Genomic DNA, 11,147 nt, shown 5'->3' with positions numbered 1-11,147 from the left:
TTGCAGAGCCAGATGAGATGAGGCAACCTGTGCGATTGGCTCTTGACAATTAATTTTGCACGTACTGTATAGCTACAGACAGTATGTGTGTATGCGCGCACTGCGGGAGGTGGCCAGAAGCGCGCAACTAGCCAACTACTATATTAATACAGTTTGATCCATCGCAAAGCGCTCCAGCGCTTGAATACGGCCGGGGGATCCGCTCTATACAATGCAGACCCACGGCTTATTAGAGTTAATAATATTGTATATTGTTTACACTGCCTTTTTATTCTATTTTTACTTCTCCACTGTACTATAATTATGTGACCTGTACCTCTTCTATGTCTTCTACTACCTGTACCTCCCCTCCCCCCGGCCCTCCCCATGCTGCTGATTTTATATTATTTTATGAATACAACGTTTAATGTTCGCTAAACGTAGAGAAACGTCAGACGTAATTCGAGATACGTCAGACGTACTTCGAGATACTTCCGTACTTTCCGCCAATCAGCGCATAGCCCTGTCATAGGACTAATAGTCCTGTGGCAGGGCGGAAGTACCAATCTGGACCGAGGCTCCGAGGCTGCAGCTCGAGTCGACCCTACTCAGATATCTAGCTACCTGGCGTTCTATCGTCACGCTCTAAGACAAACTATAACCTTTACCGACTTCGAAAGAGTGCCTAAGCTTAACCGTCGAAAGAACTTGCCGTCACGCTCTAAGACAAACTCCCGGACACGTGTTCAGAGTTTACTCTTCCTGAGAAAACAAAATTTACGAGCGCCATTGTTAAAATGGCGCATCAAGGAGTTGATCTGGACCGCGACCAGTTCTGCTGTTCTATCTGTGTGGATCTACCGAAGGATCCGGTAACTATTCCCTGTGGACACAGCTACTGTATGGTCTGTATTAAAGACAGCTGGGATCAAGATGATCAGAAGGGGATCTACACATGTCCTCAGTGCCGGGAGAGTTTTAATCCGAGGCCTGCTCTGAAGGAAGACATTATGCTGGCTGAAGTGATAGAACAACTAAGGAAGACAGGGCTCAAAGCTGCTCCTCCTGATCACTGTTATGCTGGACCTGGAGACGTGGCCTGTGATTTCTGCACTGGGAGAAAGTGGAAAGCCCTCAAGTCCTGCCTGGTATGTCTGACCTCTTTCTGTGAAACTCACCTCCAGCCTCATTATACTGTAGCTCCATTAAAGAAACACAAGTTGGTCAAAGCCTCCACACAGCTTCAGGAGAACACCTGCTCTCGTCATGATGAAGCTATGAAGATGTTCTGTCGTACTGATCAGCAGTGCATCTGTTATTTGTGTTACATGGATGAACATAAAGGCCATGATGCAGTCTCAGCTGCAGCAGAAAGGACGGAGAGACAGAAAGAGCTTGGCATGAGTCAGCAGAAAGTCCACCAGAGAGTCCAGGAGAGAGAGAAGCAACTCAAAGAGGCCCAACAGGCTGTTGATTCTCTCAATCGCTCTGCTGATAAATCAGTGGAGGACAGTGAGAGAATCTTCACTGAGCTGATACGCTCCTTGGAGACGAGGTGCTCTGAGCTGGAGAAGGTCATCAGAGCCCAACAGAGGACCACAGTGACTCAGGCTGAAGAACTGCAGAAGAGACTGGAGCAGGAGCTTGCTGACCTGAGGAGGAGAGACACTGAGCTGGAGCAGCTCTCACACACAGAGGACCACATCCACTTTCTACTGAGTTACCCCTCCCTCTCCAGTCCCAGTGAGTCGACAGACTTACCCAGCATCAGTGTCCTTCCTCTCATGTACTTTGCAGATGTGACTGAGGTCGTGTCTAAGCTGAGAGACAAACTAGAGGACGTTCTGAAAGATCAGTGGCCCAGAATCTCAACAACAGTGAATGCAGTTAATGTTTTACTGCCACCAGAGCCCAAGACCAGAGCTGACTTCTTACAATATTACTCTCAGATCACACTGGACCCAAACACAACAAACGGATATCTGTCTTTGTCTGAGGGGAACAGAAAAGCAACACGGACGCAGCAAAAGCATTTATATCCTAATCACCCAGAAAGATTCATTGAAAGGGCTCAGGTTCTGGGTAGAGAAGGTCTGACTGGACGCTGTTACTGGGAGGTGGAGTGGAGTGAAGGGGTTTCTGTAGCAGCCTCCTACAAAGACATTAGTAGAACAGGCACTGAGGAGGACTGTGGATTTGGATGCAATTCCAAATCCTGGGCTTTAGAGTCCAGTCCAAGTAATTACTTCTTCAGCCACAATAACAAGAACATAACAGTATCGGGCCCCTGGTCCTCCAGAATAGGAGTGTACCTCGATCACAGGGCAGGTACTCTGTCCTTCTATGGCGTCTCTGACACAATGACCCTCCTCCACACAGTCCACACCACATTCACTCAGCCTCTCTATCCTGGAATTTGGCTTCAATATAACTTGGAGGCTGAGTTTTGTGAGAGATCTGTGACATGCAGAGCTCCTCTACCCAGGGTTTGGGATTTAAATTGATCTTGAAGCTGCTGAGTTGTGAAAGATGAGGTATGAATGAATGAGAACTTTATTTAACAGATTGCAGAATGGTTACAATACAGTACGGCTCAATACACACAATTGTTAAGGGGATGCAGACCAGAGAAAGACGTTTGTCTTGTTTACATCAGGGTCCCCCATTTTCAATTCATAGTGACATTTATGGCATAGGGACATACATGACATACAGGTAGGGCTGGGCAATATGGCCTAAAAATAAAATCTAATTTATTTTTTTTAAATCTGATTTACGATTTTAATAATTTTTTTCTCTTAAACTAGAAACGCCAAAAAAAGTCTCAAACCAAGATTAATTTCCCTATTGGGATTGAAATGCAAACCTAACTTTCACCAATCTTCACTTAAAATAATAATAATATATATATATAAAAGGTTAACTTACTCTTGATCAAACGGATGAATGTCCCTATTGGGATTAATAGTGCAATAACTTGCCTTTTCACCAAATTTCACTTAAAACAAATAAAAGGTGCCTCTTGATCATCAAACAAGAATGAATTTCCCTATTGGGATTAATAAAGTGCAAATCTAACTTTCACCAAACATTACTTTTTGTAAAATAAAAGTTTTTATTTTTTTTGGAAATCGATTTAAATTTTTCAAATTCGTCCTAAATCATTAATTCGAATTAATCGATTAATCGCCCAGCCCTACATCAAGGTATTTAGTACTGTTACATTGTGACATATACGATATGAAAATATACAGTACTGTTACCCATAGATCCTGACAGAGTATATACATATGATGGGGAGGGGACTGTACATTAGGAGGGGGTGGGTGGGAGAGAAATATACATATGGTGGGGAGAGAATATATACATGCAGTGGGGAGGAGACTGTCTATTAGGAGGGGGTGGGTGGGTGAGAAATATACATACAGTGGGGAGAGAATATATACATGCGGTGGGGAGGAGACTGTCTATTAGGAGGGGGTGGGGGGGTTTGGACATTTACGGTGGCCAGTTTTGAATTGCAGCCTCCCATAGGTGCTCTTTAAGAGCGGTTTTGAATGTGTGTAGGGATTCCTTTACAGCTTTGGGTAGGGCGTTCCACATTGATGTGGCATAATTGCAAAACGTGTTTAGTCCCTTGTTTGAGCCGAATCTGGGTTTAACATGATTTGTTGAGCTTCCTCTGGTGTTGTGGTCGTGGTATTCACTGACCTTTGGGAAGTATTTTGACATGTACATGGGTACCTTAGTCGTATAGTGCATCCTGTAGACCACCAGGCCCATTGCAAGTTGCTGTACTCTGTCGTCTACTCTAAGCCATCCTAGGTTGTCAAAGTGGGCAGGGGTGAGGTGGGTTCTAGGGGTAAGGTCAAGTAATAGGTAATTAGGAGTTACATCATTCACTCAGTCACTCTATCGTTGTTCTGAGGGACACACACACATGTATATACACTATGTTTTGCTTTGTTTCTAGTTTGTAGCCTACTGGGGTAAAGTTTGTTTGGTTGGATATTTGCATACTCACATATTTGATTCCTAATATACCTCTGTTCCTTTTGCATGTGGGGAAGTAAAAATCTTTATTTTCATACTCCGGTATAGGTTGGACTTGGACCACAATATGCAACCATTGTATTTGTTTTTCGATCACCTTTGGTCATTTTGAATTACTGTGGGATTTGGGTCTGTCTCTTCTCTCTCTGTTCCAGGGGGGGTTGGTAACAATGTGGTGGCCGGACCTCCATGGAGGAGGTTGATTCAGCCTATAACCTTTTCCCTCACCTCTTATCTCTGGGCAGCCGGGACACTTCATACGGGACACTCTATTTTCAAGGCCTTCGGTTGAACCCATAGCCAGGATGTGTGGGGTATGGGTCAGTCGTAAATGCAATTATTTTGTTTTAGAACAGACTCATCTGCTTTATCAAAAGAGCTCAAGGAGAGAGAGAGAGAGAGAGTTCTGGTGGCAGACCTTCGGGGAGACGGACCTAGATAGGAGCTGGCTTAGGAAGAATGACCAGATTCATTGAATATTGTGCATTTTGTCTTTTGTTCTTTTATTCTTACTAAATAAATGTGGACGTCAAAACCCAGAAGGACCCGTGTGGATATTTGCTTGAAACTTGCCGTTTCACCGACTGAACCTCAATATAGAACTTTGAACAAAACGCAAAGGAATTTACTTCAACTCACTATTTTCCATGTGCTACACGAGAAATTCAGTCGAAATCTGTCATTACCATTGAAATTCAATAGTGAAACGAGTTAGAGTTCCAAACCAATTCTGGTTTAATTCTAGATATCTAGATCATCTCCAATCAGCGGCAAATACTTAAAATGTTAACATTGTTACTATTACAATTGTTTAAGAACCCAAGAGCTGAGGGCAATTGTTTGGGCAGCGGTGGCCTAAAAATCTGGGCTGGGGAAGAGAATGAATAACTCTCTCCCATACCCTCAATACCAACCGCTGAAGTGCCCTTGAGCAAGGAACTTAACCCCCAACTGCTCCAGTGGAGTTGCTCAGTGGCCAACGGTGTCAGGCCCCGTCCACACGAACGCTGGGTTTAATGTAACCGTGATTGTATGTGCGCAGTTGCACTGTTCGGCCACACACAACCGGGGATTTGCTACACTGCAACCGCGGTCTTTTGAAACCGGTGGCCAGGGTGGAGTTGTGCGGTTTTGCAGTTGCGTGTGGGCATAGCAACCGAGGTTATTCCCAGTGTTTACAGCAGAGCTGTCGCAATTATTCCCCATGTTCACGGCAGACCGCAGGGTAGAGAGATTAGAGCAGAGCCAACTACACCAGTGTTTACAGCAGAGCTGTCCCAAGTAGCGTTATATGAAAATGATTGAAAACGTATCGTCTGTGTTGAAGAGTGTTGTGATCGACTGATGTCTGTTGACGCTCAGAGTAAACATGTAGCTGCAGCTAAACTAAACTCATGTGTTGTCAAGTTATTGTTATAACTTATAAGGAACCCAGTCCAGACTGCATCCCCTTAACAATTGTTTGTATTGAGCCGTATTGTATTGTACCCATTCTGCAATCTGTTAAATAACGTTTACATCCATTTCATATCGGTAACGTTACTTCTTCTTCTTCAGTTAATTAATGGCAGATCGCGACCCAACAGGAAGTTTAGTGAGCGTTCAGTCTTTTCTGATTGGTTGAAATGGCCTTCATGTCTGAACAACATCGCCGCCTACTGCTTTGGCATTGTATTACATTGTACTAAATGTATCGGTTTCTGGGTTCCAGCTCTGCCCGTGAGTACGCAGTTATACACGGTTGTCCACCTGTGTTCACCGTGTGGACGGAGTTTTATTTTTTCAAACTTCGGTCATATTAAATCCAAACTCTCGTGTGGACAGGGCCTCAGACTGGCTGTACTGGGCGGCTCCCAGGTGTGAATGGAACTGTGTGAGTGTGAAGCAGGGCATTACTGAAAAAGAGCATTCATGCTCCGAGAACATACCCTGGGTAAATAAAGGTTTAAAATAAAAGTTTGATGTGGCGCTCCTAGGGAGAGTACCTCCTCCCTGATGGCAGGAGTCGAAACTCTGCAGGTGAATAGGGGAGAATATCCTTTCATCCCATCAGAATGAAATTTCACAATATGGAAACATCTTTTTTATTATGACCTTTATATATTGCTATAAAACACAATCTGTTATTTTTATTTTTTGTTCTTGACTATACGTTTGATAAGATACGATAAACCTTTATTATTACCCCGTAAGGGAGTTCAGGCATCAAAGCAGCACCAGCAAAGACAATGAAGCACAGTAGATGCACAGGTTAGATCCAAACAAGCTAGGATAATTAGAATGAAAATACAATAAAACCAAGTAAACACACGGCTGCTTGCCCTTGAAATCTACTCTGGATCTCTGAGTGAGTGAATGAACATAGAAACATATAAGTATACTCTACAATATCAATAATATAAATATGTGTACGTACACTACAGCCCACCCTGTTATAAATATACAAATAACTATGCTAAGTCTACCCCCGGTACAAATATACCTAACTATCTTATGTCTACTCCCGGTACAATATATATATACTGTAACTATAATTACAAAAATAAGTCTATCCTGTGCAATATATACAGTACTCCATACTAAGTCTGCCTTGATCTGTACATGGAACATAAGATATTTGGAACTTTCTGAACCTATTGTAAATCGTAATATAGATCAGTTTTACTACAATGTTTGCAAACATTGCCAACATACCCAAAGTGTTTCAGCCACAGAACAAATACAAGCAGCTTACTGTTGTCTAGTGTTGGTCAGTCAGCAGGATATGAGAATAGAGCTCCATTCTTATGTCCGGTGGTGGAGCTACACACATTCATGTATGTTTGGATCAATTACCTGTAACATATTCAAACTAGCCAATAAAAAATGCACACATTTGGATACGATCACTTTTCCCTTTGGTGGAATACGTCAGATAACTTTTCTGTTTCAATATGATGCATAATTAAATAGTTGGGGTTCGACTAGTCAATTATTTTCTTTTTGTGTTAAATTAGAGAAAGAATAACTGTATAAGGTGACTGTACATGTCTTCATATAAACATTTACTACGTATAAAGTAATTAATCATACAATTTGTTATCCATAAAATATAAAGGGCAATGTATAGTGTGTATATACATACCGGTATATAAAAAGAACAACACTTTCACAAGTTCATAGTTTATTAGTATGTAGATTAAGTATCCAACAGGACTTGACATAAACATTTGTGCAGTAATGATGAGAGACAAGTTATGCAACACCTGCACTCTATTTCAGTTCACTTATCCAAAAACGCTTTACAATTTGTTCCTCACATTCACACACCGACAGCGGAGGCAACCTGCTCATCAGGGCAATTAAGCGTCTTGCTCAAGGACACTTCAACACGCTGCCCGGGAGGAGCGGGAATCGAACCGTGAACCTCCGGATTACCAGACGACTGCTCTACTCTGTTGCGTGTCTGCTGAGCAACGGTATAATTACCTATGGAGTCAATGGAAAGAATACAGACGCTGGTGTAAACAATTGTCAGAACTAAGGTAATTTGGACAGTCTTTCGATGCCATTATGAATCTGTCGGAGTCAATGAGAGCTTTCATTTATGTCTAACTATGCCTGCCATTCAAAATGCCATTCCAGAATTCGTCCCTATGAGACAGTTGTAGTCAAATTCTGCACTAATGCCATGAGTATGCAGCAAGCTCATACTGGCTGCATATCATTTCTACTGTCTATCTAGAAGCTCATACTGGCTGCATATCATTTCTACTGTCTATCTAGAAGCTCATACTGGCTGCATATCTTTTCTACTGTCTATCTAGAAGCTCATATGTACTACTGTATCTAGAAGCTCATACTCAGCTGTATTTTTTTCTACTGTATCTAGAAGCTCATTCGTTTGTAAATTTACTAGATTTGCTAGAGATTTTTAGTTTTTAATGTATGTTTTGTAATCTGTATATTTGTCATGGTTCCTGCCAGGCAGTGCTTCCTTCCTCTCTCTCTATCTCTCTTCCCCCTTCTCCCGCTCTCATTATGGTCAAGTAGGTGCAGGTGTGGTGTTCAGCGAGGCGGCTGATCTGAGGTCTGTGGGCATATTACATCAGGGTATATAACCCCGCCCCAGACGCGGAGAAGCTCATCTGAGGTCTGTGGGCATATTACATCAGGGTATATAACCCCGCCCCAGACGCGGAGAAGCTCATCTGAGGTCTGTGGGCATATTACATCAGGGTATATAACCCCGCCCCAGACGCGGAGAAGCTCATCTGAGGTCTGTGGGCATATTACATCAGGGTATATAACCCCGCCCCAGACGCGGAGAAGCTGTCAGATCGTAAACTCTCGTTACCAGGCAGTTAGTCGTGTTACTTTGCTCGTATTCACTATTCTGTTGGTTCTAGTTGTTCGCCTGGATCTCGTGTTCTTTGACCATGTATAACTCTGTACTCTCGTCCTCTCTCCTCACCTGCCCGGCTGACTATCCCTGTCCCTGCTCTGACCCCCGTCTGTCTGACTCTTGTCCCCGCACACACCCTGGACTATATGAGTATCACCCCAGTGTATCGACCCCTGCCTGGACATTGACCATTCTATTAAATATACCCATATTGGGTTTTCACAAGATCTCTCTGTCTGCATATTGGGTTCAGTACTACACCGTGACAATATTGGCCTGGCGAATGGTGTGTTAGCGTATTAATTGTGATACTGCACACGATAACCATTAAATATAAGGATCTTGAATGTGTGTAGTGGTTTAAGCCCTATAGTCAATAAAATGACAAGATATCTTTGGACAGCCATTGTAACACTTGGCAACTCTCACTTATTTACAGTATAAACTGGTGGCAGATTATCATGGACACATGATGGCGCTATTCATCATACAATCATTAGACTAGATCGCCTTCATTTGCAGGCACCTTTCCCATGTTGTCCCAGTATGGGGTGGGATCCACAAAGAATGGATTGCACGGTGCTAATTGCACCCTTACTTACAATTCATTATGAATTGAAAATGGGGGACCCTGATGTAAACAAGACGAAAGTCTTTCTCTGGTCTGCATCCCCTTAACAATTGTGTGTATTGAGCCGTACTGTATTGTACCCATTCTGCAATCTGCAAAACCATTAACAAATCATTGTAAAATATAGGTTGAATCTATTTGTACATATGTTCCCATGCTTTGTTAACATATAGTTCCTCATTAGTTACTATGTACTGTCTTAAATCATTAGGTTTTCTTGTTAAGTGTTACCAATATCTCACTATTTATACCGCACTATTGCAGTGAGAAATCAAATAACTAACATTGATTGTACAGGTAGGATCATTGCCCAGACACTATTGCCATTACAATGTGAGAAAAATGTAATAGAACTAGATTTTCCTGCTATGAATTCTGCTACATGTATGATATGTATTTTATCTGTATGATAAAAACGAAATAAATAAAATGAGAAGGTGACAGGAGGTGAAGGGATCACTTCTAAAAGTCCTGTCCCAGAGTTGCATATCTGAGCACTTTATCATAACTATCTACTTTACTGTTATTATAATCACCTGCTGTCATTAATCACATGTGGGCTGATATACAGTACAGTAGCTTTCTTGCCTCCAAAGCCTGTTTGTAGTGAGGAAAAATGGGTGTAACCTCGCTCTGTCCTATTATTATGAGGCACATTACAGGGTTCTTTGTACACGAGGCCATCTAGTGGTGAAATGAGGAGGTGAACCACAGTAAAGCTAAGGAGTCGGGACATGGGGGGGGGGCTCCCCTACAGGACTGGCTGCTCTGGTCATTTGCAACAGTGATAACAGTACTGGAGATGGTTAATTAGAGCACAATTAGTGTATTTTATACTTTATAGATAGATTGAATAAGGCCATATCAGGAGAAATAAACTCAATACAAATGATTAAATAAATAATACTTTACATCTAGTCAGAAATGGGCAGTTATTTGCCAAAACATTTTATACAGATATGTCATGTGACAATGTTGGCCATACCTTGTGCACTGAAAGGATTTAAAACACAATGACAAGCATTCCTACAAAAAATATACATGTAATGTCCATCAAAGCAAGTTACAAACATCCCTTGGGAGGTAATATGCAAAAAGAACCTCCTTCACCCCGAACACATCTGGTTTTAAATAGGCGGGGTGGGGGGGGGGTAACTGTACATTGGATTCTCGTGTATTATTGGGTTAGGACATTTACTGTACATTGGAGGGGGTTGGGTTAGGACATTTACAGGGGCCAGTTTCGAATGGCAGTCTCTCGTAGGTGCTCTTTGAAAGTGGGTAGTGATTCACATTCCTTTACAGCTGTGGGTAGGGCGTTCCACATTGATGTGGCATAATTGCGAAACATGTTTAGTCCCTTGTTTGAGCCAAATCTGGGTTTAACATGATTTGTGGAGCTTCCTCTGGTGTTGTGGTCGTGGTATTCACTGACCTTGGGGAAGTATTTTGACATGTACATGGGTACCTTCGTCGTGTAGTGTATCTTGTAGACCAGGCCCATTGCAAGTTGCTGTACTCTGTTGTTTACTCTAAGCCATCCTAGGTAGTCAAAGTGGGCAGGGTGAGGTGGGTTCTAGGAGTAAGGTCAAGCAGTAGTTTGTTTTGTGATGTTTGTAATTTTGTTTGGTACTACATGGCACTACAGGGTACTACATGACAATACAGGGTACTACATGGCAATACATGGCACTACATGGTACAGACTACATGGTACTACAGCACTACAGGGTACTACATGGCACTACAGCACTACATGGTACTACAGGGCACTACATGGTGCTACATGGCACTACAGGGTAGAAGTAATACCCTAAGTGTGACTGACTAGATGCATCGGCCATATGTCTAAAAATGGACACTATGTCACTTCACCTGAAGGGGGCGGGGCATATGCCCGTTTATGGCCTCACCACTTTTTAGCTAACAACAAATCCTGATTTCACTAATCCTATGCAAAAAAACACCTATCCCATCCTTTACAATGATTGTTCAACTGCAAAAATTAGTAAATGTTATCAACTCACCATGACTTGTTGAGGAAATAATGGAGTTTGAAGAGTAGAAGCAGGTGCAAAAATTTGCATTTTTTTGATGTGG

The 11,147-nt window shown here is 42.4% G+C and overlaps 1 protein-coding gene across 1 annotated transcript; it reads left to right on the top strand.

Annotated features, from left to right (window-relative positions):
• Window positions 1-589: 589 nt before the first annotated feature.
• On the top strand, window positions 590-3,276 carry LOC311244936 (tripartite motif-containing protein 16-like). Its single transcript, XM_084334643.1, has one exon. It carries the CDS (start codon window positions 777-779, stop codon window positions 2,481-2,483), a length of 1,707 nt encoding a protein of 568 aa, XP_084190769.1. The 5' UTR covers window positions 590-776; the 3' UTR covers window positions 2,484-3,276.
• The last annotated feature ends 7,871 nt before the right edge of the window (window positions 3,277-11,147 follow it).

The sequence above is a fragment of the Notolepis coatsorum genome (genome assembly GCF_963971535.1).
Source record: "Notolepis coatsorum genome assembly, chromosome: 18".
Lineage (NCBI taxonomy): Eukaryota > Metazoa > Chordata > Actinopteri > Aulopiformes > Paralepididae > Notolepis > Notolepis coatsorum.
The sequence above is the reverse complement of the archived record's forward strand: the minus strand, read 5'-3'. Positions and strand labels throughout refer to the sequence as shown.

Coding starts and splice junctions, on each gene's coding strand:
- LOC311244936 (XM_084334643.1), top strand. CDS start 777: ATGGCGCATCAAGGAGTTGATCTGGACCGCGACCAGTTCTGCTGTTCT.